This window comes from Ornithorhynchus anatinus, chromosome X1 (genome assembly GCF_004115215.2).
Source record: "Ornithorhynchus anatinus isolate Pmale09 chromosome X1, mOrnAna1.pri.v4, whole genome shotgun sequence".
Taxonomy (NCBI): Eukaryota; Metazoa; Chordata; class Mammalia; order Monotremata; family Ornithorhynchidae; genus Ornithorhynchus; species Ornithorhynchus anatinus.
This window is the reverse complement of record NC_041749.1, coordinates 75734112-75761933: the sequence shown is the minus strand read 5'-3', so window position 1 is coordinate 75761933 and position 27822 is coordinate 75734112. Positions and strand designations below refer to the sequence as shown.

Here is a 27822-nt window from a genome sequence, read left to right as displayed (position 1 = left end):
CTTCTCACTGTACCTCCATCTTGTCTAATCTCACCGCCAACCTCTCACCCACATCCTACTCTGGCCTGGAATGCCCTTCCTTTTCATATCTGACAGAGAATTGCTTTCCCACACTTCAAAACCTTATTGAAGGCACATCTTCTCCTAGAAGCCTTCCCTGACTAAGCCCTCCTCTCCTTCTTCCATTCATTTCCGTGCCGCTCTTATTTGCTCCTTCATTCATCCTCCCTCCCATCCCCACAGCACATATGTATATATTTATAATTTATTTATTCATCTCTTCATTTATTTATGTTAACATCTGTCTCCCCCTCTGGACTGAGAGCTCATTGTGGGCAGGAATGTATCTGTTTGTTATATTGTACTCTCCCAAATGCTTAGGACAGTGTTTTGCATACAGTACGCACTCAATAAATACGATTGAATGAATGAATGAGAGACATAAGTCGAGGACAATGCCAAGGTTATGGGTTTGTGAGGCAGAAAGGATAGTGGCACTGTTTAAAGTGATGGGAGAGTCAGGGGAAGGGCAGGGTTTGGGTGGGGAGATGAGGAGTTCTATTTTGGACACATTAAGTTTAAGATGTTGGTGGGACATGCAAGAAGAAATATCCTGAAGGCAGAAAAAAAAGCAAGACTGCAGAGTTGGAAAAAAATCAGGGATGAAGATGTAGATTGGGGAATCATCCTAATAGAGATGGTAGTTGAAGCCATGAGAGCAAATGACCCATAAGCAGAGGAGGAGCCTGTGAAAGAGACTGAAAAGGAGCAGTCAGAGAGATAGGAGAACCAGGAGGGGATAGTATCAGTGAAGATTAGATCAAGTTTCTCGGAGAAAGTGGCAGTCCATAGTGTTTAAGGCAGCTGAGAAGTAAAGGAGGATTGTGATAGAGAACAAGTCCTTGGATTTGGAAAGAAGGAAATCACTGGTGATCTTTGAAAGGACAGATTCTGTGGAGTGAAGGGGGCGAAAGCCAGATTAGAGGGGGTCAAGGAGATAATCGGAGGGGAGGTAGTGATAACCGGAGGGAGCCATGGGAGGGAGGATTTTCTCTGGGTAGGGGAGACAGTTGAAGCTGGCAGTCAGGGAGGGAAGAATGGAGGGGCAAGTGTTTCGATAAGATGCAAAGGGATGGCGTCAGAGGTGCAGGTGGAGGGGGTAGAGTTTGAGAGGAAGCAGGAGATCTGCTTTTGAGTTTCCGCTGGGAAAAATGGGAGAGTTGAAGAAGGGGCAGGAGGAAGGAAGGTCTGAATATGCAAATATAAAATACAGCAGGAAATCTAGATGTGTACAATGTTTCTTTAACTCCGTAACTCAAGTGAAGGATCTATTCTTTTGAGAACCAACACCACCAAGTGGTGAAACTGTATAGTTGTCAGTAGAAATAGGGCAAACTTCAGGGAGGTTGCAGGAGCTTTCACAATGGAAAAGAAACAGCATTAAGACTAGGAAAATCTGAATAATTGAAAATGAACATTTCCCAAGTGATGCTCCCTTAACTCACCACACTGAACAAAATACTGCAAACTGTGTGGTGTCGATGGGCACTAAGAGGATACAGTGCTGAAACATCACACACTCAATACAATGGGGGTATTTGTTAAGTGCTTACTATGTTCAGAGCACTGTTCTAAGCACTGGGGTAGATACAGGGTCATCAGGTAGTCCCACATGAGGCTCACAATCTAAATGTCCATTTTACAGATGAGGTAACTGAGGCACAGAGAAGTTAAGTGACTTGCCCACAGTCACACAGCTGAGAAGTGGCAGAGCACTCCCAGCCTCAACATTTCAGAAACATCTTGGGAACAGTTGAGCCATAGTTTTTGAGTTGTAAGGTACAATGTCATAGGAAAATATTTCAGACTCTTTCTGCCCCTCTCATAAGGGTAGCAGTCAAAGAGGTAGAGATTTGCTCTTATTCCTATATTTAAAATATCCTCCATTTGTAAAAGTTTCTCCAAAATTTTCATACCTAGAATCAGTCTGATACTGTTTTTTCAAGCACTTAGGCATATTTGTTTAGTTGAATAAATATATCATAAAGGATGGGAATGACACCTAATAAAAAATATAGTGGTCTAAGAATTCGTTTTAAATATTTGAATCAGTTTTAACTTTTGACATGGTGTCTAGCACAACACCACAAAAGAATGCTTAATAAGTAACTGTGATAATGGAAATGTCACAAAACTTTCTATCTCCTGAGATTATTAAATTTTATTGTTTCTGTGCTTGGTGAACTAACAATACAAACCTTTTCACCAAGCAATACAAGGTAACACATTTATCTTAAAGATTTCTCTTTTGAAAACAATGAATAGCAAGGGTTCTTACCCCTCCAGCTCCACCATAGCCATCTGCCCCAACCATAGACTCAACAGAGCAGGTGCTCACCATCTGAAAATAGAAGCCACATAGAATATTTCAGCATAAAGATTACATGGTCTATAGTCATACTTTAATCAATGGTATTTCCTGAGTATTTATTCTGTGCAGTGCACTGTATTACACAATCTGGGGGAGTACAACAGAAATGGTAGATACAATCCCTGCTATGAGCTTACAATCTAGTGGGCATACAACATGCTCCTACTCATTTACCTTTTGAATTTTGAGCAATTTACATCTGTTTTTCTTCTCTGATAGACCATAAACTCCTTAAGGGTGGGGTCTTGGTCTTTTATTTCTGTTGTACGTTCCAAAGTGTCTAATACAGTGCTCAACACACAGGAGGCACTTAATAAATGCAGTTTTTGGTGAAATGAATGGGAAAGGAAAAATTCAACTGTTCTGAATCCTGAAAATTATAACTTAATTGTGCTTGTAGACTCTACTCTATTGTAGCGACTCACTCAACCCAGCTGGTTTCAGAGGGAAAAATGGAACCTGAAAACCACTAATGGAATCCTGGACTGTGTGTAATATGGTTTACCAGTGAAATAAAGTCTACAAATAAGATCATTCTAAAGTGCAAAGTCACCACTTTACTCCACTGACATAGCATGTGTAGACCCTGAAACTCTGGAAGAGAGCTATTAATCTTGAACTCACAACTCAGCCTTCTCAAAATGGAATATTTCACAAGGGCTTTGGCTTTTAGAGACACCTCAAGTCCACAGATACAATACAAACTTTTATTTGCATAGGGATTTCTGAATTTTCCCATTTCAAAAGTATTATGCCCTGTAAGTTACAAACTTGGGGGCCAATCAGGCAGTGGCAACAAAATGAAATAACTGTGGAGAAAATAGACTAAAACCCTATTGTGAATGCTTATTTTGAAACCTCTCTCTGGCCTTTAACATGCCTAATGGCCTGAAACCATAATACTAAATACAACTCAAAATGCATCTAACTACTAATAAACATAAGAACATGATGTTACCTTAGAAATGTATATCATGTTTATTTTTCCAAAGTGCTTTCACATCAATGATCTCATTTTCTAGTCTCACAAATTCCTTGTGAGATAGGGAGAGGCATGTTTTATTCCCATTTTATGGATGAGGAGACAGAGGCACAGAGAGGTTGAGTGACTTGACCAGTCACACAGCAGGGGCTGGATCAATCAATGGTATTTACTGAGCGCTTACTGTGTGCAGAGCACTGCACTGAGCTCTTGGGAGGAGAGTACAAAATAACTTGAGTTGGTAGACATATCCCCTGTCCACAAGGAGCTTCCAGTCTAGATCCCAGGTGTCCTGATTTCTAACCCTATGCTCTTGTCAACAATACACCTCACTACCTTACAATGTAAGAAATGCATTCATTCATTCACTCAATCATATTTTTTGAGCGCTTATTGTGTGCAGAACCCTGTACTAAGCACTTGGGAGAGCACAATACAATAATAAAAAAACACATTCTCTGCCCACAATGAGCTTACAGTCTAGAGACCATTGCTAGGTGAGAGCAATGGCCAGGACTGTCCAGAATTCTGTTCCAAGAGGATGCTGTACTATAGGCCTTTCTTAGTAAAGCACAGGGTCAGCTAGTTATTCACATTCGGGAAAACATGATAAAGCATTTTTCAGAGCCAGACTACCCAGGCCGTGAAGCATTTCATGAAAATCTGGAGAACTATGGAAAAACTAATGATCTTCATCTTTTAGCTTTGTCTTTTCAGGCTAGGCTCTCCCTGGTAGGGAAATGGAATTTAAACTGCTTCTTCACCTGTAAAGAACATGATAATAATAATAATAATAATGTTGGTATTTGTTAAGCGCTTACTATGTGCAGAGCACTGTTCTAAGTGCTGGGGTAGACACAGGGGAATCAGATTGTCCCACGTGGGGCTCACAGTGTTAATCCCCATTTTACAGATGAGGTAACTGAGGCACAGAGAAGTTAAGTGACTTGCCCACAGTCACACAGCTGACAAGTGGCAAAGCCGGGATTCAAACCCATGACCTCTGACTCCAAAGCCCGTGCTCTTTCCACTGAGCCACGCTGCTTCTCAAGAAATAGATTACTTGAGCGTAATCTATTAGAGTCATAGATTAGCAAACCCCATCCATCGCCTACCTGTTTTTGCTTGGTCCTATAATTGTATTCTCAACTATTTCTTTTGCATAGGAAAACCAGTTCTCTTTTACTGATGCTGAATTTTACTCATTTAGCCTGACATAAAATCCTAAAATTATTCATGCTGATAAATTATTATCAAAATATAGAATGGGTTAGAGTGAAAACTGCTGAGGAAATTGCATTCTTACTGCAGTTAAGAGATGAACCACATAATCTCATTGTTTGCTTTTTAAGAATTGCTAGAGTATAAATGTGAACATCTCATTAGCACAACCACAAAATAAATTGGAATTTAGGAAAGTAGGCATAATTAGTAAGTAGAAAACGAAGTCATGCCTAATTTATTTGTCAATGAAGAATGGCTAAGAACTAGTAATTTGGTCATTAAAGACACCAAATTCTGGAAACCAATATTTCTGGAAATTCTCAAGTGAAAACAACCTATTCTAGGCTTTTATAAGTTGGATCTTTGGATAACTATTATCATCAGCACCTCAATCATTCTAACACAATAGAATTAAAATCTGGGGCTGAACCTCATTCTTCAATATCTTTTTGAGGCAAAGGCAGAAAGAAGATTCCAGTCAGTCAAATAACATTCAAACCTTTTTGTTAGAGCAAAAAGCACTCACCACATTTCAAAGCTGCATTTATTTCTCTGGAGCAGCTACCAATCTTGGAAAGAGCAAAGGCTGGTGAAGTACCACTGATTAGGTATCACTCAATCAATGGTATTTATTGAGTGCTTACTGTGTGCAGAGCACTGTACTAAGCACTTGAGATAGTACAGTACAATCAAGTTGGTAGAAGCAATCCGTGCCCACAAGGAGCTTACAGTCTAGAGCAGGAGAGAGACACTAAAATAAACTATGGATATGTACATAAGTGCTGTGGGCGTAAGGGAGGGGTGACTATCAAGTGCTTAAAGGGTTCAGATTCAAGTGCATAGGTGATACAGAAGGGAATATGTATTCACTACTAACGGAACAATACAGAGAGTCAAATAAAAAGGACCAAGCTACAGGATACCAAAAAAACCCACCTCCTTAATAGAAACACAGTTTCAATTAGGCTTATTCTGGACAGCAAACTGTAGAATCAAAACACACAATCAATATATTAGGGGGTCAAGGGAAACATGTAACTTAAGAAAGCAATATATACTAACAGGTGAGTCTAGTAAATGGTCCTCTTCCTGAGAGAGAGCAGTGTTAAAAGCTCTGAATGTCTCACTGTTTTGCTTGTGCAGTTCAATTGTTGCTAAAATGACCTAAAGGAAAAAAAAATCAAGACAAATCAGAGAGCATACATTCCCTAAAATGGCACATTTATGAATATACTTAGATGCAGATACTAAAAACAATGGGAGAAAATAATATTTGCTTTCAAGTTAAGCCCAAGCAGTAAGGCCAATTTGCTCCTGTAATAATGTTTTCTATCCTTTGTTGAGCAACTTCCTCTGAAATCAGGTAAGCAAAATCTGCCGTAAGCAAACTGTGACAAGGGGACTGGTTTTCACCACTCGATTATTCTGGAGCCGATTACCCAGTTATTCAAAGTACCAGAATTTCACCTGTTCTGCTGCTGCTCATTATTTAAACATTCTGTTGGTCATTAGGAAATCTGCCAGAGGACACAAAGGGTGGAAGGGAAAGAGGAAAAGGAAGAGAAGGCAATATCGAAAAGAGGGAAGTAGAGGTCATGAAGTTCAAATGTGTCAAATGCTGTTACCTGTCAGCTTGCCTAACAAAAGCTGAATCGGGAAGGAGATTGAAACCCTTGGCTAAAATACAGCTTTGGGATTATGGTCTAATAGAAAAAACACGAGATTCCTCTACCTGCCAATGAGAAGGTCCAATCCTCTTATTTCGACATTAGAACATATCACAGTGCTTGGCTCTTAGTAGTAGTAATAGCATTAGCATTTATTGAGCATCGTCTACCAGAAGCTTGGCAAGTACATAGCAAGCATTTACTACCATCATAATAATAATATTATTATCTGCAGGGATGATTAGCTAGTATCTGCCCCTGTGCTTAGTAAAGTGCCTTGTAATAATAATAATAATAATAATAATAGTAATGTTGGTATTTGTTAAGAGCTTACTATGTGCAGAGCACTGTTCTAAGCACTGGGGGAGATACAGGGTAATGAGGTTGTCCCCCGTGAGGCTCACAGGCTTAATCCCCATTTTACAGCTGAGGGAACTGAGGCACAGACAAGTTAAGTGACTTGCCCACAGTCACACAGCTTACAAGTGGCAGAGCCGGGATTTGAACCCATGACTTCTGACTCCCAAGCCCGGGCTCTTTCCACTGAGCCACGCTGCTTCTCTGGTACATAATAAGTGCTTAACAAATACCATAAAAAACCCACTTTGTTGTACTCTCACAAGCGCTTAGTACAGTGCTCTGCAGAGTAAAGTCACAACAAACACTACTGATTAGATTTAATTTAGCCATGTTCTAAGTTCCACTATTATGGAGAATTGGGAATTGGATATAGTTTTATTTGTAGATCACCCAAACAGCACCAGCAGCTTCACAGAAAACAACAACAACTTTCTGTGGTTCTCTGGCAATCGACAGTGTTTGGGGCTGGATTTATTATGTACTGTTTTAGAAAAGGTTAGGTTTATTAAAGCAATTTGAGTTTAAAAATCAGTAGAGAAAATTCTATTCTTATCTTAAAAATGCAATCAGAACATAAATAAGTTTTAAATATTATCTTGATTCTCTCATAAATTTAAACTACTCCGTAGCTGGATTATGATCTTTTTGAACTCCACAAATATTTGGGGAAAAAACAGTCATATATGCCTGTTTCTCATTCATTGTTATATTTTTGCAGTAATAAGTCAACTAATCCACAATCTTAAGTCTGAACAAGTGTTAACATTTTTTGTAGATTTTTAGACCATATCTGATGTCTGAACACATTGTAATGCTTTATAGTTAAAATTTTAAATAAGTGGTGTGACCTCACGGACAGAGTGTTGAACGAGGAATCAAGAGACCTGGGTTCTAATCCCAGCTCTGTCGCTGGCCTTCTGAAAGTTTTTAGGCAAGTCACTTAACCGCTCCTTGCCTCGGTTTTCTCATCTTTAAAATGGGGATAGGAAACCTTAGGACAATGCTCTGGACACAGTAAGCGCTCAATAAATATGATTGAATGAATGAATACCTGCTCTCCCTCCCTCAGACTGTGAGCCTTGTGTGAGACAGGGACTATATCCGATCTGATTATCTTGTATTTACCCCAGACCTTAGCACGATGTGTGGCACACAGTAAGTACAGAATCTAGCTTAGGGGAAAGAGCACAGGACTGGGAGTCAGGAGACTTGGGTCCTAATCGTGGGTCTGCCACTTGCCTGCTGTGTGACTTTGGGCAAATCGCACATAGTAACCACTTAATAACAACAATCATTCATTCATTAATTCAATTGTATTTATTAAGCGCTTACTGTGTGCAGAGCACTTTACTAAACGCTTGGAAAGTACAATTCAGCAACAAAGACAATCCCTGCCCACAACGGTATACTTTTACTCAGTTTTTTTTTCTGTCACTTATAATAATAATGTTGGTATTTGTTAAGCGCTTACTATGTACAGAGCACTGTTCTAAGTGCTGGGGTAGATACAGGGTAATCAGGTTGTCCCACGTGAGACTCACAGTTAATCCCCATTTTACAGATGAGGGAACTGAGGCACAGACAAGTCAAGTGACTTGCCCACAGTCACACAGCTGACGAGTGGCAGAGTCAGGATTCGAACCCATGAACTCTGACTCCCAAGCCCGGGCTCTTTCCATTGAGCCACACTACTTCTCTAATATTTCCTTGTGCTCTTTTGCCCCAAAGTCTGAATTTCAGATAGCTGGAAAGGACCTCAAAGCCATCCAATCACCCCATTCCTAGGACCGCCCACCCTGAAACATTATCCGTCAGCTGTATATCTGATTTCTCTAGCTCTCCTGGGATGAAGAGTCCCAAGTCTCCTTTGCTAGCCGATTCTAGTATTGAACTGTCCTGATTTTCACCAAGCTCTTTCTTATGACTAATGTAATCTCTCTTACTATGTATATAAGGGCCTCAATAGAGGTGCAAGACAAGTAGTCAGTGTCTTTTTTGAAATGACCCTTTTAACGAAATAATTAGTCAACTTCCCGGACAACTTCCAAAACCAAACCAAAAGACCAAACACCAAAAACCAAATGACAAACTTCATGTTTCTTCCACCTTAAGCTCACCTGACCTCTCACCCCTCATTGGCTGCATTTTGCAGTGCTGCTTTGCAGGGATTTTTGCAGCCCCACCCATCTAGTGGCTAGCTGATATCTGACAACTCAAATGTGACCTAACCCAAACTTCCAAAGGATGAGAAAGTTAAAATATCTACTAGGAGCACTTTCCACTCCCCAGCACAATGAATGTCTTACTCAGAGAAAGGGACATTTTGGGATATTGGGATTGCTCAGGCAAGTGATTTTTAGGTTCCATGATTCTGGCAGTTATTGGTAATCAAAATGAGAGTCATATTAGTCAAAAGAACATGTGAACTTCGTTGAAGGCCATCAAAACTTTACTAACCTGAATCCATTCTTTTTTTTCCTCTTCAGTTCTAAAAAGACAGAAACACAATTTAGGATTTCTCTTTTAATATCAACTGTTATCACTGTAATTATTTTATGCTTTTTTAAAAATCAGGCAATTTTAATATTTGCTGTCTTGTGAATAGCATTCACAGTATCGACTATAAAAAAGAATTACTAAAGTCTTTAATATTTTTGCTGGATTCTGATATACCAGACTTTATGGTTACTTAATAAAAGATGTGAATAAATACTTCCTTTAAATTGCTTTAACTTTATCCCAGTAAATTCCATCTCCCACACAATTCATCACCTTTGATATTGATCTCTAGTGCTCGCATAAGAGATAAATTGTGAATTCTTTTCTTAGATTCAAAATGGATAATAATAATAATAATGATGGCATTTGTTAAGCACTTACTATATGCAAAGCACTGTTCTAAGCGCTAAGGGGATACAAGGTGATCAGGTTTTCCCACATGGGGCTCAAAGTCTTAATCCCCATTTTACAGATGAGGTAACTGAGGCACAGAGAATTTAAGTGATTTGCCGAAAGTCAAACAGCTGACAAGCGGCGGAGCAGGGATTAGAACCCATGACCTCTGACTCCCAAGCCTGTGCTCTTTCCACTGAGCCATGTTGCTACAGTACATATTTAAAATTTTAAAGCAATAGATCCAGGTTATACCTAGTTTGCAATTCCAAAGATCTCTTTTTTCCTGTTATTATAAATGTATGTGCTGCATTCTGCTTCACACTTTCCTGCACCTGAAAGAGATTCAAACAGTTTTAATATACGTATCCTAACCACAGCTCTCAAAAGGCCAAACCTCAAATATTTTGTCTCTTTTAAATGTCCAAAGATGGAAGGTAAGCCATATGTCAAAAAACATACCATGAAACATTCAATAGTGGTTCACTTTTTCCAACATGTATAAAAATAATTTATTCAACTTTATTATTACATATTTTTAGTGTCTTTTTACAAGGCTAAAAAGTGAAATGTGTTTTCACGAGTGACAGATCAATTTAGATATAAAAGTTGTGCTTTCTTACATGTCACAGAATCCTGGAACTGAAAGAGAACTTGAGAGGTTATCCAGTTCATCCCCCTGTATTTAGACATGATCCCAGACAGTTTAGGCTATTATAGATCTTTAAAGAATTATAGAGATGCCACAATACCTCTTCATCACACTTTCTATGTCTAACCCCCAGAAAATTTGATCCCACTTAGACCTCAGTCTTTCATAGTGTCAACATGGGTGTACTTCATGAAGTAATATCACTTCAAGTTTCTTCTTTAAATACAAACACACACACACTCTGAATAATATTTATCCAAAGGATATGTAACTGTAGGTCTGTTTCCAAAATGTAGAGACTACAACAGGGTAGAAAAATAATATGACCCGGACCAAACAACAGGGCCATGAAGAGGATCCTATCTAGGGCAAGAGTGAGCAACTATTTTGGCCTATAGGCCATTTGTTGTGATTTGTAAGTGGCTACAGGTAGCCCAGTAGTGAAAAGCAGTGGTGAGTGGAGGGGAATAACACACACAAGAGCAGCCATTTTCATCTACAGCAACTCCTTCCTGCCTCTATGTTGATGGCAAAAACAGTTATTAACCCACTTTAAGCCAGTAATCTTGGGATCGCAGTAGACCATGAGATTCCTGCTAGCATTTGTGGTGGGAATGAAGCGAGGAAGGAGCTACTGTGGGTGGAAGTGGTTAGCTCAGAGTCAGCAAAAATCTGACCCATTATTTGACTAAATGACTTGGCAGGCTGTATCTGGCCCACTGAGTAGATTTTACCCAGTCCTCTAGAGTATCTATAGTAACATTTTTTGTTATGGCTCCATGATGTCATCCCTGGATGGATCCTCGGGGCTACACAAGTTTCCAAATCCAAACCTTTCAAAACACCACAGAAAAAAGAATGATCTGAGAGAAATCCCGACCACTTCACATATTTCTCCTCATCCAACCAAATTCAGCATCAGCTACAGAGCACTTACTTCTGTCTAGAAACCAAAGACCAGGGAAAAGATTGTCAAAAGAGACACAAACCTGCATGCCTGCTATTTCGATCCTTTCACGAACACTGAACTTCTGACCTATGAGTCTCAGTTTAGGCACACAATATAACACCATATTATTGAACTGAAAGAGAAACGGATATGCTCATTAAGAAATGCAGGTGATGATATGATTCAAAATGCACCCATCCTAAACTATCTCCCAGGAGGATTTTGAGAGAGTCAAACATAGACCAGTGAAAAAGCTTGAGGGGAAGTATTTAATAAGTAAAGGTCAATCCATCAAAATGTTTATTGTGTGCTTAATTTATGTACCCAGTGGAAGAGTTAACTACATGAGAAACAAAGCCCTATCTCTCTTGGGCCTGGAACTTCTTCCTCCTTCATATACAACAGGACATCACTTTCCCCACCTTCAAAGGCTTATTCAAATCACAACTCCTTCAGGAGACCATTACCAAGCCCTCATTTCTCCTTCTCTCTCTCTCTCTCATTCATTCAATCATATTTATTGAGTGTTTACTGTGTGCAGAGCACTGTACTAGGCGCTTGGAAAGTACAATTCAGCAATAGAGACAAGTACCTGACATATAGTAAGGGCTTAACAAATACTACAATTATTATTATTATGAGCCCCTTGTCTTGTCTTATGCTGTCGAGTTGTCTCCAACCCATAGCAACACCATGGACACATCTCTCCCAGAACTAGAGTTCTAGACTGTGAGCCTGTTGTTGGGTAGGGACTGTCTCTATCTGTTGTCGAATTGTGCTTTCCAAGCACTTAGTACAGTGCTCCGCACACAGCGCTCAATACGATTGAATGAATGAATGAATCCCAGCCCACACCGGGCTTAAAGTCTCTCTCCTTTCTGTGTCACCTATGCACTTGATACGTATCCTATATGCACTTGAGATTCACCCCATTCTCAGCTCCACAACACTAATGTACATATCTCTAATTTATCATCTGTTTCCCACTCCCGACTGTAAGCTCCTAGGGGGCAGGACATGTGACTACAAACTCTGTGGATTGAACTTTCCCAAGCCCTTAGTACAGTGTTCTAAACACAGCAAGTGTCAATAAATACCACAGATTGATCTAGAAAGAATCACAAGGAAAAAAAGGGCAAATCAGTCTATCAGAGCCAGGAAGAAATAAAAGTTGCAAGAGTAGGGAGTGATGCTAATGTTTTTTTCCAAGAAAAAATTATCTGCTTCATTCTATGTGAAGCTTGAAGAATAGAGATTTAGGAAGGTAAAAATGTGAGACAATTATAATTTTAAAAATCTGACAAGATTTTAGTAGTAGAAGGGTCAGCAAAATGAGATCCAATTCAGTAAAGACACTAACAGGGACTAGTTAGGTACACTTCCAGGAGAAGAAATTTGAAAACCAAGTTTCTTTCTTAATATGCCCATGAAACACAAAGACAAAAGCAGTCTCAAAACTGGTCCCAAGATGGACATAGTTCAAGAACAGGGATCAGGGAGCAAATCACCACTTGCCTCAAGAATGGTGCAGCACTGATCTTTAAATTGGGCTGTAAGGGTGACTAGAGAGGCTAGATTGGGAATGGTCATTTTTTCTAGGAGAGAAAAGCAAACAAATGGCTTTTAGTTTGAAGTCACAGAAAATTGGTTGGGGGAGAATGAAGATCTTCAACTCACCAGAAACAAGTACCTATCTTGAGCTGTGCCATTCTTCGCAGAGAGCTTCTGAATGTGTCCTTCTTTAATGAGCTCATTGGCGGGATTAACAATATCTTCTTCACCTCCCAGCCGTTCGTACACTTCCAAGAGCTTGTGCATCTTTTCCTGGAATATAGGCAAGGTTTAGCCACTAGCAATAAATACACAGGCAAAGGTGCCAACTTTCCATTTTAAGCTCTAGGGTGGGACTCTGAAGAGACACAGAAAACAGCAGTGATGGGGCAGAAGGAGTAAGAGCAAAAAGAGGGAGAAAGAATAAAATGGAAGGAGAGAGGGAAAAATTAGGAGGTGAAAGGGAGAGTGAGAAAAGTGAGGGGGGAGAGGGAGAGAGGGGAAAATGAGGAGGGGAGAGGGAGAGGGGGAGAATGAGGAGGGGAGAGGGAAAGAGGAAAGTGAGGAGGGGAGAGGAAGAGAGGGGAAAATGGGGGGGGGAGGGAGAGGGGAAAATGAGGAGGGGAGAGGAAGAGGGGGGAAAATGAGGAGGGGAGAGGAAGAGAGGAAATGAGGAGGGAGAGGAAGAGAGGGAAAAATAAGGGGGGGAGAGGGAGAGAGGGGAAAATGAGAAGAGGAGAGGGACAAGAAAGGAAGAGGGTACTTACTCACCAGCCATGATGCCTCAGTCATCTTCCGCCATTGCTACTGTCACAGCTGTTACCACTATCCGAGCAGCAGCGGCAATGGTGCCAGCCCATGACAGGCTAGCTGGGTTGGGGCCGCTGCTGCTCGGGTGGTGGAGTCAGAGGACAGTGGCTTTGGGCTTGGAAGCAGCACGGAGGCTGTGCCAACCAGTGCCACAGCAGTTCCGGAGCTACCACAGCAGCTCCATAACCCTGACCCCTGCCTCGTCCTCAGAGGATTCCCCAGCCCATCTGGACAGACTGGGTCTCAGATGGGTGTAAAGCTCAGCCCCACTAGTGTCTGGGCCTGGGGACAAGACTAGCTTCTGGCCTGTCTCCCAGAACCCAGTGATGATAGGGCTGAGCTTTGCAGGTGTAGGCTGCGTTTGAGGGGAAAAAAATTGAAGCCAACATCTTGGCTCCACTTCTGGCTCCTTAGGTGGGGGTGGGCTAGCTACAGCTGCCCTAACTGCCCCAAAATCTGTGGAGGAAAAGCTTCCCCTCAATGATGATCTCAATCCTTATGGAAGTTCTGACCCCTTGAAACCCCAATGGACGTCATTCATCCGTTCAAAGAGGGAAGGTTTTAGTTTGCTGCCCAAAGGCTACAGTAAGGTTGAGTTAGCAACATAGAGGCTCTGAGCATTCAACTATTCAAGAACAGATTTTTTTTAAAAAAACCCAAAACACTCTGAAAGAGTAGCATATCTGGATCTAGTCAGTAGTACCTTTAGCTTCTTTGCTCCTGGTGGGCAAGGAATGTGGCTTGTACTTTGGTCCCACTTTCTCAAGGGTTTTTAATAGAATATATCACACTCAGTAGGTGCTCAGTAAATCCCATTACTACTACTACCTTTTCCAAAAGTCCACATGCATATTCCACAAACTCCACCTTCTATAAACATCATCCTTCCCAAGTAGGACAGCTCCTTAAGAATCTATCCAGTGAAATATTCAAGGAAAACAACCTTACCTATCTTCAAGCCTAATTCATTAATTCTTTAAGCTATTCCATCTGCTTGGAAAAAAATACCATGGGTGACAAAGGGTCCTTGGCATACATCACCACTACAGAGAACAAGTCTTCTCTGCTCAAAATCCCCTCAAACAACATGTTTTTCAAGTGTCAAGAACTCCAATGAAATGAGCAATAAAAGCAGAGCTCTATATCAAAAACCTCTAAAGACAAATGATTAAGGAGCAAAATTTAAATTCTTGAACTCAAATACCTTTTGTAACACAATTTAGCAGCTTTCCCTTGACAGTGGTCTATGCTTATGCAGGAAAAGCTGTCAGCCAAATCCAAAACCTCTCCTTTCAGTGAACCTAACCTGGATTCAGCCACAGTCAACAGGAATGTCAAAACTTCTTCTACCCTTTACTGTCAGTTTCTTCGTCTGTCATGTTTAACCGAGGTTAAAAACATTTCCTCTCTCCAGCTTCCCCAAGGTGATGCTTCTTCACTTGGCCCAGAATAGCAGAAAATGTCACAAAATAAGCTTCACCAGGTTCTTAGACTATGAGCCCCATGTGGGAGAGGGACTGTGTTCAACCTAATTATCTTGTATCTACCTCAGTGCTTAGTACAGTGCATGGCACGTAGTAAGCAATTAATAAATAGCATTATTACTATTCCTTTGCAAAGCTTTCTCAATATCCTAGTGAAACTTGTTCTACCCCAAAAGTACAATTGAGCATAATAATGGAGTTAAGGATTTACTATTGCAACCAGTTCCTAATGAAAGCTGATTCTCCTAAGAGACTGCAAAGTATTACCAATACAAAAATAAGTAGAGGCAGAGAAATTTAAAAATACTCCCACATCAGCTGGTTGCTTCTTGATAAGAGGGGAAAGAAAAGTGGCCTCTTGGTGTCTTGCTAAAACGAACAAAACCAAGTGCATGGCTGGCTGCCAATTTTGCAAACGGAAGCAACAACTATTTCCTGGAGCAATGAGGAGGCTGATTGAACAGCAGCTTTGGTATTTACCACTTAGTCCATAATTATCTTTAACTCAAAATAATGAGCTGTTTGCTGGGCACAAATTACAGAGGACTCCAGGTACTACCTTTGGAAGGAAAGGAAAACAATTTCAAGAGAAAAACAGACTCTAAATTATCCTGCCTCCAGAATGAATACCAGTGTAATTGGGAAAGATTTTCAAGTACTCTTAGAAAAATATTTTTTTTGCATTAAAAATGATCTAAATATCCACTTTATTCCTTTCTGCCAAAACTAACTGCAGAATCATTTGCTTCACCTCTCAGTGTTCAGTGGGGAAAACGAAAGAGTCTGAGCATTTTCTTTTTTAAATAATAGACAAGTAACTTCTTTCTGTTTGATTCTGTAGAGATGACAAAATACTGTGACCCACCCAAGTCTTAGCTCATCATTCCATTGGGCAGGCTTGATGTTGTTTGCAAGGAGACATGGCACACAGGTGAACACAAAGTGTCACTTCTACTTTGATCAGTAACCTCCTGTAGCAGCCAACCGACTAGGGCACAGTTGGCAACAGCAGTCTGGTTACTTTGGGGTGGTTTTTTTTTTAAACTCACCCTGCCCTGTCTTCTCTCACCCAACCAAGTCCCCACCCCATCCTGTTTGACCTGCCTTTGCTGGCTTTTTTTAAAAAGTTAAAAGGCTCTCCGCAGGAAGGCTCCCCGATCCCCCAAACCCAGGTGGGATGGGTTGGGAGGACTGAAGAATCCTCCCAACCCAGGTCCTATTCCCATCCCTGCTGTGCCAGGTTCCCCATTCACCCCTATCTCATCCCCAGCACACCTATCTTCAAAGGGGGGGGAGGGGTGTAAAGGGGGTGGATAGGGATGGATCCTCTCCCATCCCACATCCCCAAGAGCTGAGACCGCTGGGTCCCTTAGTCCCCTCCCAATGCCAGTATGCCCAGGTCCCCCATTCCCCTCCCAAAGCCGAGACACCTGGGTCCCCTATTCCCCTCCCAGAGCCAGGACGCCTGGGTCCCCCATTCCCCTCCCAGAGCCGGGATGCCTGGGTCCACCATTCCCTTCCCAAAGCTGGGATGCCTGGGTCCCCCATTTCCCTCCTAGAGCCAGCACGCCTGGGCTCTTCCATTCCCCTCTGAGTGCCGGGACACCTGGGTCCCCCATTCCCCTCACAGAGCTGGGACGCCTGGGTCCCCCACTCCCCCTCAGAGCTGAGACGCCTGCATCCCCTATTCCCCTCCCAGAGGCAGGACGCCTGGGTTCTCCCATTCCCCTCCCAGAGCCAGGACACCTGGGTCCCCCATTCCCCTCCCAGAGCCAGGATGCCCAAGTTCCTGCATTCTCATCCCAGAGCCAGGATGCCCAGGATCCTGCATTCCCATCCCAAAGCCAGGACGCATGGGTCCCCAATTCCCCTCCCAGAGCCGGGACGCCTAGGTCCCCCTTTATTCTCCCAGCTGGGAAGGCCTGGTTCCCCATTCTCCTCCCAGAGCTGGGACGCCTGGGTCCTCCATTCCCCTCCCAGAGCTGGGACGCCTGGGTCCCCCACTCCCCCTCAGAGCTGAGACGCCTGCATCCCCTATTCCCCTCCCAGAGGCAGGACGCCTGGGTTCTCCCATTCCCCTCCCAGAGCCAGGACACCTGGGTCCCCCATTCCCCTCCCAGAGCCAGGATGCCCAAGTTCCTGCATTCTCATCCCAGAGCCAGGATGCCCAGGATCCTGCATTCCCATCCCAAAGCCAGGACGCATGGGTCCCCAATTCCCCTCCCAGAGCCGGGACGCCTAGGTCCCCCTTTACTCTCCCAGCTGGGAAGGCCTGGTTCCCCATTCTCCTCCCAGAGCTGGGATGCCTGGGTCCTCCATTCCCCTCCCAGAGCTGGGACGCCTGGGTCCCCCATTTCCCTCCCAGAGCTGGGATGCCTGGGTTCCCCTTTTCAGAGCAAGGATGCCTGGGTCCCCACTTCCCTTCCACAGCTGAGATGCCTGTGTCCTCCATTCCCTTCCAGAGCTGGGACACCTGGGTCCACCATTCCCATCCAGAGCTCGGATGCCTGAGTCCACCATTCCTTTCCAGAGCTGGGACACATGGGTCCACCATTCCCTTCCAGAGCTGGAATGTCTGGGTTCACCATTTCCATCCCAGAACCAGGATGCCTGGATCCCCCATTCTCTTCCAGAGCCTGGCTACTTGGGTCCCCCATTTGCCTCTCACAGCCGGGACGCCTGGGTCCCCCATTTGCCTCCCACAACTGGATGCCTCAGTCCCCCATTCCCTGCCAGAGTTGGGATGCCTGGGTCCACCATTCCTTTCCAGACCTGGGATGTCTGGGTTCACCATTCCCCTCCCAGAGCTGGGACACCTGGGTCCCCCATTCCCTTCCAAAGCCAGGACTCCTGGGTCCTTCTGAACCAACAGAGATTAGCCTTCTCTCCACCCCCACCCCAAGCCAGGACACCTGGGTCCCATTACCCTCCCCCCTCCCTCCGCGCCCCAAGGGAAGCAGGCAGGGATGGTGTGGAGGAGAGCAAAGAGGCTGGCGCACTGAAGAATGGTTGGGTGGGGAGATAGGACCTGGGTTAAGGGGGCGTTTGGGTTTTGGGAACCAGGGGGCCTTCCCGCGGGGGAGTCTTTTTAACTCTAAATAACAAAATCTAAAAAGGCAGGGCGATCAGGGAAGGGAAAGGGGATGGGGAATGGTGGGAGAGGACGGGGGGGACAAGTCCAAAAAAAAAAAAATAGTAACTTACCTGTTCTTGCCAACTGCAACCTAGACATTTGGCTGCGACTGAGGATTCTCACTCGGAGTGGAAGCGACACCTAGTGTTCTTCATCAGTGTGATGCCTATCTATTTGGACCTACTCAGTCCTTTTTCCGAAGCAGGAAGAGAGCAGGAAAGGAACTTGCCCAAACCCAGACCTATTTCAGCAGAGAGATGTGTGTTCATCAGGAAATGCAATTTACTCTAGAGAGTGAAAATGTTGTCATATTACATTTCAGGACTCCCATTTGCAGAATGATCAATAGGCTTTTATACCCCTGCCTCCAAGCAGGACTAGCAGGTGGGAATAATAATTAAATGACAATAATAATAATAATACCAATTAGATTTGGAATTTGTGTAATATTTTATTTTTCCAAGGTGGTTTACCTAAATGATCTCATTTTAATCTCAACCTATACCTGTGAAATAAAGGAAGAGGCAGGTAAAATTCTCCCTGTTTTACAAATGAGGAAACTGAGGCAAAGAGAGGCCAAATGACTTACCAGCGGTCACATAGAAGGCCATTGGCCAAGCTGTGATGGGAACCTAGATGTCCCGACACCTGGACTACACTACTACACAGCATGTAGATACTTATGCTATTCCTAAGTACTTCTAGGGAAAAACCCATCACCACTTCCATCAACATCTTCTGTGCATTAACAATCCTCTTCATCACCTATTTATTCTTGCATCTAGCATAACATTTTCAAGCTGTACTTTAAGCCTGTTTAGTTTTACTCTATCTGAAGGGAGACGGAGAACAGCCGGTTAGCCTTCAGCCTCTTTGTGCACTCTCTCTCCCACTGATGATTTTATCCATAATGACCATTCATAGTCTCGAGAAGCACTAGTAAGGGTCCTCTCATTTTCCTTCTCTAGGCTAAATACTCCATATACCTTTATCCTTCTCCCAAGACATTTCATTCTTTCCCCAGGGAGAGGGAACAGAAATTGTAAGCTGAATATGCTCCACAGCAGAAGGGTATAGGATATTTTATCACTTAATCCCTTAAGGGAAGTGCTCTTTGTCAATCCAGCACTTTTCACCTCAGTCTTACATTGCTTCCTTCTCCAAAGCATCTCTAAAGAGCGTGTTTTTCTTGCATAACCCTGTGAGAGGCAATCGTTTTCCAAGAGTCTCAAGGGAAGCTGCTACAGTACAGACAGGGTCTGAATGGGCGCTATAGGGTGGTATCAGCGAGTGAGCTGGAAAGGGTATGGCAGAAAGAAGAAGGAATCTTATCAATACCACTAAATCGATGAATGAATAAATGAGAAAATGGTAAAGAGCTAGAGTACTGAATGTAGGTAGGAAAGAAAAGGAGGCAAAGCATGAGTGGTGTGTCAAAATTTAGATTTAGGGCCAAAAACAGGAAAGATTAACAAACATGAAAAAGACACAGTTCCACAGAAACCACTCGTCAGTGCTTGGCAGGAAATGCTGACTCTAGAAAACCTAACACTAGTGTCAGCAAAGGGCAGTTTCAGGAGAAGGTACCATAAATACATCCTGCAAAGAAGTGTGGCTGGAACAAATATGGCTTTGGGAGCCATATTTTGGAGAACAGTTTTAAAAACTTCCAAGCACAGTGCCCTGCACACAGTAGGCACTTTACGGATACTACTGAATGATCAGTGCAAAAGTTCGGTATTTTTCACATTGCACCTTAACTTTGCTGTATTTCACAGAAATCCTTTATAACCATAAGGCTGTACCCTAAAACCGTACCACATTGCCTTAACAATGCCTTCTAGGACACTCTTAGGTCACAGGAACAGAAAGTGAGAAGTCAAAGAGGATTTGCACAAACTAACTTATTTATTTTTACCTTAGCCTGACAACTCAAGAGTAGAATAGGTCACATTCACACCCCATTCTCACTGAAAGCAAAGAGGAGCCTGAAAACTCATCCTTTAAGCAGTAACATACTGAGTGCTTTGCTTTCAGTGTTGTTGCTGCATTTACCATGTTTTCTTGTAAACTGGCCATCGGTTCTCCCCTTTTTAGATTGAGAGACCCCTGTGAGCTAGGGCCCCATCTGAAGTATATTCATCAACATCGTGGTATTTGTTAAGGGCTTACTATGCACCAAGTATAGTACCTAGTGCTGGAGTAGATACAAGACAATCAGGGTGGACACAGTTCCTGAACCACATGGGGCTCACAGCCCAAGTATCATCCTTGATTCTGTCTCCAGCAGATGCTTGGCACAAAGTAGGCATTTAAACAAATAAATGATAATGATGATAGATGGGGTATTTTGGAGAATGTAGTGAGGAGAGGGTCCTGGAAATTGGATAGTAAATTTTCCACATCCTGGAAACTAGATTCCAAGATTTGTGGGCAAGGAATGTGTCTATTGTTGTATTCTCCCAAGTGCTTAGAACAGTGCTCCGCACACAGTAAGCACTCAAATATGATTGAATGAATATTACAGCATTTACTGTGCACAGAGCACTAAACTATGTGCTTGGGGTATGCACAATAGAAATAAAAGATAGGATACCTGCCCTGGAATGACTTTCCGTTTAATAAGGGAGACAACAGTAGTAATACTAATAGTAACTGTGGTACTTATTAAGCCCTTACTATGTGCCAAGCACTGTACTAAGGGTTGGGGCAGATACAAGTTAATCAGGTCAGACGCAGGCCCTGTCCCATATGGGGTGGGAAAACAGGCATATAATCACCATTTTACAGATGAAGAAACTGAGGTCCAGAGGAGTTAAGTGACTTGCCCAAGTTCACCCAGCAGGTAAATGCTGACTCCCAGGCCCGAGCTCTTTCCTCTGGGCAATACTGTCAACAGATATCAAATGGTTTAAAAAAAAAGAACATGGGATTAGATAGAAATTACTAAACGCAGGTGAATAAGTACCTTAATACCAAATGATTAAATAGCTAAATGCATGAGTGCTGAGGTGGCTGATGGGATGAAAAAACCAGAAAATTGGGAGAAATAATTGGGGAATGTTTTCTAGAGGAAGTGATCTTTAGGAAGGCTTTGAAAGGGAGGAGGAACATGGTTTGGCAAAGCTAAGGGGAGAGGGTTAGGAAGAAAAGCATGAGCAATGGATGATAGGTCAGAGTCAAGAGTGCAGGACAATGAGAGGTTTGCTTGGTGGGAAAAAAGAGCAGAAGCTGGAGAAGAGAGTGGATAAGGAAGAGAGCCAGCTGATGGAAAGCCTGAAAGGCAAAGGAGAAGAGTTTTCATAGGAGTTTTTCTTTAACCAAATGGAAAGCTCTAGAAATCCACATTTTTGATATTTGCCATCAAAATAATTATGGTATTTGTTAAGTGTTTACTATGTGCCAGGCACTGTACTAAACGCTGGATGGTCAATAATCCCCTGTGAGAAGCACCATCACCAAACAGAAGGAATTGACAATGATCAGAGTTTTATTTCTCCCTGTGGTGATAAGAATGGGGCAGGCTCTATGTAGCTCTTGGGCATCTCCCATGGGATCTTCCTGAATGCTCCTAGAAAGGCTATCTAGGGCAAGGCAAGATAGGCCAGTAACACTGTGTTGTGATGAAAGGAAAATTGTTTGCTAATCAAATTAGCCCACAGCTTCTGTAGGAAGCCTCTTCCCAACAGAGGAGTGGGGAAGGGTTCCGGACAATTCTGATTCTGAAATAAAATATGGCTTAATTTGTCCTGGGAGTGATGTTTGAGTGCTGAATACCTATCTCTCTCCCAGGCTCCACCCCAGTGAATGAAGGCCTGCAGGGGAGGCCACCAAGAGGGGGAAAATCTGATTTTGCTAGGCCAGGCCTAGACTGTGCATAATTTCCTCTCAGCTCAGGTGAGTTGGGTACCATAGTGGTCCTGGGGCAGATTCCTGGTTAACTAGAACTTTTAATTAATTGACATTTTCCATTCCTCCAGGGAAGTCACATCCTTTCTCATGATGAGTTTTAATCTCAGCATAAATTTAATCTCCGATTAACTTGCATCTACCTCAGCGCTTAGAACAGTGTTAGACACATAGTAAGCGCTTAACAAATACCATAAATAAAATAAGCACATCATGTTCTTTTTTTCCCACGGTAGCTCACTGTCAATCTAATATATTGCATTATGGATATTGTCTGTGTGTAACAAACCAAAAATTTCTTGGCTATTTTTCAGTACATTGCAAGGCTAAGCATCTGGAGGATGGGACAGCTGTCACCAGGGATTAATGATTAATGCAACGTGATCACTTTGGCTTGGAATCACCCAGAACAACCATTCCGGGAAATAACCCAAATTCTTCTCCTCTGTCACACTTTCTCCATCTACTTCAATTCAGAAACAAGCCAGACCCTTTATCCAAACCCTCTCCTTTCATGGAAGACCTGAACTATCATTAGGTTAAAGTAATCAATGATCCTACCTAATAACCTGAGGATCCCATCCAGCCACCTGAGAAGTCACTAGAGGGACTGTTTAGGGTCCCGCTTTCAGCTGGGGAAGTGGAAATGGTGGATCAGGCTCAGTACACCGATGGAGGAGAGGCCGCTTGGCCACATCCTCTTCTGCCATCGCTGCAACTCTACTGGCCACTTCCTGGAGGTTTCCAGCATGGCCAAAAATGCATCAGAGTGACGACGCAGGAAACAGACTGCGACATGGATGTCACAGCTGCCACACATGTGGCCACGGTGAGAGAGGAAGCAGCGATGACTTGGGGAGACTGGGTGTATGCGTATGTATGTGTGTGTTGTTTGGGTCTACCGCAGTCTTAGTTTTTCTCCCTTCTCTGGCTCTTGGTCTATCTTTTTTCCTTTCCTGCCTTTTTGATGACTCCTCTGGAGGCCCCACCCCACATTCCACTTTGCATTCCCCAAAATACCATGGAAACATTACTGCACTTGATAAACAACATTTTGGTACAAATAAGAACAAAAGACAGGGAGTACTGTACTTCAGTGGCAAAACACACTGATGATAGAAAATGGATATCACCTAAGACTTTTATCACCACATAATACAAGTGGGCAGGTAACTAAATATTAAAGACCTGGCCAGGATGCCATCCTTCTATTTATAAATGAATTTATGTATTTATGAATGCACCTTTGGATTAAAAAACCCCAGAAAAACACAATGATCCAGAATATCTGCAAATAGGCATTGGCCTTGGTACTATGCATTTAGGAAAACAGTGTTTATTGAATTACTCTGGGGGGCAAAAAAGATGATTTAAATGAACGGAACTTACATTCACAACCTCACCCATGTGGACGGTCCTCCAGTAAGAAAGTGCTAGCCTTTCATATTGGAGCAGGACCCTCCCATTGAAGATTGAATTGAGGCCTTTATCTTTCCATTTGGAGCCTGACCTCAGGGACAGATAATGCTGTATATTTCAAATAGATCGTATACTCACCATCTTACGAATAGCTGCATTTGAGTGATTTGCTGCTGTTGAGATGAGCTCCAGTGATTCTGAAATTAAATAGACAAAATAATTTTACAGCAAAATACATCTAAAATTGGTCTCAGTCTTGAAGACCAAGACCACATGACCCACCAGGGCCATGTGATATTCTCCTGAAAATTTATTCTATAATTCTTTGCTGGCAGGGAACACTGTATTATACTGAAACCGAGTTTGGTATTCTCAAGAGGTCAAGGCTCAGGTGATAGCCCATTTGAGTTACTAAATTCATGAAATCAGACAAAAGAAATCAGACAAAAAAGCAAAGGAAAAACTGTCCATGGCTAGTTGGCAACCATTTTCCCATATCTTCCTAACAGATGGCTAGTTTCGTTCTGAACATCAGTAACTTTTTATTTTGGCTTGGGCTCAGTTCACATTACAAGGTCAGTGTGGAGGTCATGAGTTGCTCTGAATCAATTGCATTGGATTGCCCCATTGAGCTTTGGTTCTCTGGGTGTCACATGACATGGAGCTTCCCTGGCTCTGCCCCTTTATAAGATGGTATCTATTCCTGATAGCAAATATGCCCTTTTCTTTTGTCCTAAGGCTCCAAGAGAGGGGAGGAAGGGAGGGAGGGAAGGATGAAGAATCAGAATTCAGAAAGCAATGGATCCAATGGTTCTGAGCTTAATCTGTGAGTGATTTTAGTCTAAACCCCTATTTTTCAGGTTTTCCCCAAATGAGGCTCTCATAACCATGGCACCTGGTAATCAGACCTCCCCAGCTTGGCTGATGGTCTAAACCCTCAAAGCCTGTAAATGCTATCTCACAAACCTCTTCTTCCTCTTTCCCTATTGTGATTTTTCCCATTGTTGATATAAATTAAATCCTGATATTGATCTTGCCTACTTTGGGTGTTTGGTACTGCTGGGGCCTACATTGAACTTTCCACTAGATTCTGGATGGAGTTGCTGATTCCATGCCTTCCCTACATAGCTTTCAATACAAGCAGGCTGATATTGGTACTGGTTTATGGCTATACAGCAAAGCGGCCTCAAATTCAATCCAACAAAAAGTTCCTACTGCAATCAATGGCATTTGAGAGTTTACTGTGTGCAAAGCACTGGTCTGAATACTTGGGAGAGGACAACAAATACAGTTGGTAGACACTTTCCCTGCCCTCAAGGAACTGACAATCTAGAGGACTATTTGCCTCTATGGCCCAGCCCATGGAATTTGACTTACTTTCAGCATCTTTTCTATCTGGAGACTCCCCAGGAAGCTTCTTTAGATAATCCTTGAGCAGCATCTCATAGCGAGGGATCCTCTGTACTGGCTCCAGCATATGGTGTTGTAACGTTAGGTTCCCACACACCTCCTGCTTCTATGGAAGGCACAATCACCCCCAAAAAAGAACAATTATCCAGAGTGGGCATGCGGCTACCAAGACAGATCTACATGTGATATTTGAATAGCTGAGGTGTGGAATGTCCTGACGCCCACCCTCACCCAACAAACATCAAACTCATACTAATTTTCTAGGGTCCACAAGTTCAGTGACAGATATTTATAATGTTTTTTGTGTTTATTAATATTAATATAATTATTATTAATAATTGTATTTACCACTCACAGTCTAAGTAGGAAAGGGAACAGGTCTTGAATCTCCATTTTACAGTTGGCAAAACTGAGGCACAGGGAAGTTAAATGACTAGCCCAAAGTCACGCACCAGGAAAGTGGCAGAGCGGGGATTAGAACGCAGGTCCTCTGACTTCCAGGCCTGTGCTCTTTTCACTAGGCCACGCTGCTTCCCAAGCTTGCACCTGCTGTAAGGCTGACTTTCCTCCAAAAGTATCTCAAATTATGACACTTGCCATTCACCTATGGTCATCCCTTACCATCATCTAAACAAATCTCAGAAGAACAGTTCATTAGGGGATCACTAAACTTCCATTTAAACCTCTTGCAGCAATATTCTATCCCCTAATTTTGTACCTTTAGGGGTCAGGTATAGGACTTGCAAAACTTGTCATAAATATTACAGTGGCAGACATAATGCTGACTTGCCAGCTTTCAAGGTTAGGAAGAAAATGATTATGAGACAAATGTTTCACAAAAAAACATTAAACATGTTTCCAATCAAAGGCATTTTCATTAACTTTGGAAATAACCTGGGACTGTGTTTTACATGGAGCACACTGCACATTGTTCTGAGGGTAGCTTATAGTTAACCACCTCAAATTATGTTTAACTTGAACCCTTCACAAGGTCTTAATCTGTTCTGCTGGAAAGAAGGATAAGGACTCCAGGAAGTAAAGAGTGGAGAAAGTCCCTGAACATTTAGCTTGCTATGTCAAGCAGGGGTATATTTTCTATTTGGTACCTGGAAAACCCAGGTGTTTTCTGCTATGTCTATTATAGATCTAGCATTTTCCATGTAAAAGACTCTTGCTCTCCCACTTGCTCTCCCTCACCAATGCAGACTTTACTGATGTGAAATGTTGACCTGAGATCTGTCAGTAAATTGAAGGTTTTTTTTTCTTTTGTCATCTTTTTCTTATTTAAGATAATTGAACCAACTGTTAAGTTGTGTTGGGTCTTTATTGTTTAAGAACCACCATATGTGACACCTGTAATTTAGGCAACCCCTTAATTTTAAAGTGCAGGTTTTCAAAAAAATTATCAAAAGAAAACCACTATTCATAGAAAAGGTTTTGAGTTTAAAAAACTAATAAAATGAGGTTTATCTGGCTATAGAGTATCCCTGAGGAATTATGAAGTGAAACAACAACAAACAAAATTAGTGAGCACCAGAAAGTGAAACTGGCTGAAAAATCAAAGTGAAAGTCACCAGCGTGTGCTCATTTTGAGGGCTACGAAGAGGTCCTTGACCCCACTTATTAACATGGGTATCACTTCTGTGCACAGAAATCCCTTTGTAATCAAAAGGAATCTGTTGAACAGAAGAAATACAAAGTGGAAATCAAGGTACATTCTAAAGGAATGATCATCCATGGTGATTTCTATGATTAAATACCATTATTAAGAATTTAATACAAGTATTTGGTTTGACAAGACAGCTTATGTTATCTTGTCTTATGCTGTCAAGTTGTCTCCAGCCCATAGCGACTCCATGGACACATCTCTCCCAAATCACCCCACCTCCATTTGCAATCGTTCTGGTAGTGTATCCATAGAGTTTTCTTCCATGCAACTTGAGTCTCTGCCCTCGACTCTATCCCATGCCACGCTGGCCAGCACAGGTGAGTTTTGACTTGTAGGAGATTGCCTTCTACTCGCTAGCCATTACCCAAGCTAGGAATGGAATGGGTATGCCTCTGCTTGACTTGCCCTCTCATAGTCTAGACTGGTAGAGTACTGGAAACTCTCCAGGTGTGATCCTGAGAGTGGATGTTGATCACTAGACTGAACAATGCATACTGAGAAAAATGGACATCATCCAAAAAACTGATGAAAGGAACCATTACCCCCACTCATAATAGGTCAAGAACTGACTCTTAAAACTCCATTCTAGCTCAATGACTGTGCCAAGGCAAAATGTATTACTTCTTCCCTATGGAGATTGTCATAGATCTGATCAGGCGTGACTTCGAATTACTCTACCAACTACTGATTTTTGTAGTATCAGAGGATACTTCTTCAAACTGAGAAAGCTGGAAGTAGAAGCCATTAAAAACTTCTCCAAGTAAAGACAGGTTAAAGAGGATGCTTAAACATGGTCTGGAAATAAGACCACCAAATTTACAAGTACACAGAGCACAATCCTGCCCTCCACCAAGAACCACCACAGGCAGTAGAAAGAAAATGAAACCAACATTCTTTACTATTTTCCTCAGAGCCACTTGCAAGACGGTTCAAGCCCAAAGGTACTTATACTTTTCCATCTGAGAACTGTTTTGCGGGGGAAAAGTCCTCACAGAACACCTCTGAGTGACGAGTTGAGCTCCTTATCTTCCCTCCCAAGCCCTGTCCTCTTCCTGACTTCCCTATCATGTGGATGGTATGACCATCCTTCCTGTCTCTCAAGCCCGCAACCTCGGTTTCATCTTTGACTCGGCTCTCTCATTCACCCCACACATCCAATCCATCACCAACACCTGCCGGTTTCACCTTTATAATATCGCCAAGATCCGCCCTTTCCTCTCCACCCAAATGGCTCTTATATCCCGGCTAGATTATTGTGTCAGCCTTGTCTCTGATCTCCC

At 42.5% G+C, this 27822-nt stretch overlaps 1 protein-coding gene and 1 non-coding gene across 3 annotated transcripts in view; both read right to left on the bottom strand.

The window, feature by feature from the left end:
- The window catches only part of FGD3 (FYVE, RhoGEF and PH domain containing 3), an 85121-nt gene that overhangs the window by 29983 nt on the left and 27316 nt on the right, over window positions 1–27822 (bottom strand). For both annotated transcript variants that reach the window (XM_029051348.2, XM_029051346.2), the window contains exons 7-14: window positions 24841–24979; window positions 23602–23660; window positions 12835–12981; window positions 11198–11290; window positions 9812–9891; window positions 9122–9152; window positions 5700–5801; window positions 2339–2401 (exon numbers count right to left, since the gene is read on the bottom strand). In XM_029051348.2, coding sequence (XP_028907181.1) covers window positions 2339–2401; window positions 5700–5801; window positions 9122–9152; window positions 9812–9891; window positions 11198–11290; window positions 12835–12981; window positions 23602–23660; window positions 24841–24979 — 714 coding nt within the window. The remainder of the gene's footprint in view (window positions 1–2338; window positions 2402–5699; window positions 5802–9121; window positions 9153–9811; window positions 9892–11197; window positions 11291–12834; window positions 12982–23601; window positions 23661–24840; window positions 24980–27822) is intronic.
- LOC114806753 lies at window positions 26870–27007 on the bottom strand. Its single transcript, XR_003754815.1, has one exon. It is a non-coding gene; the product is annotated as a small nucleolar RNA SNORA7 (small nucleolar RNA).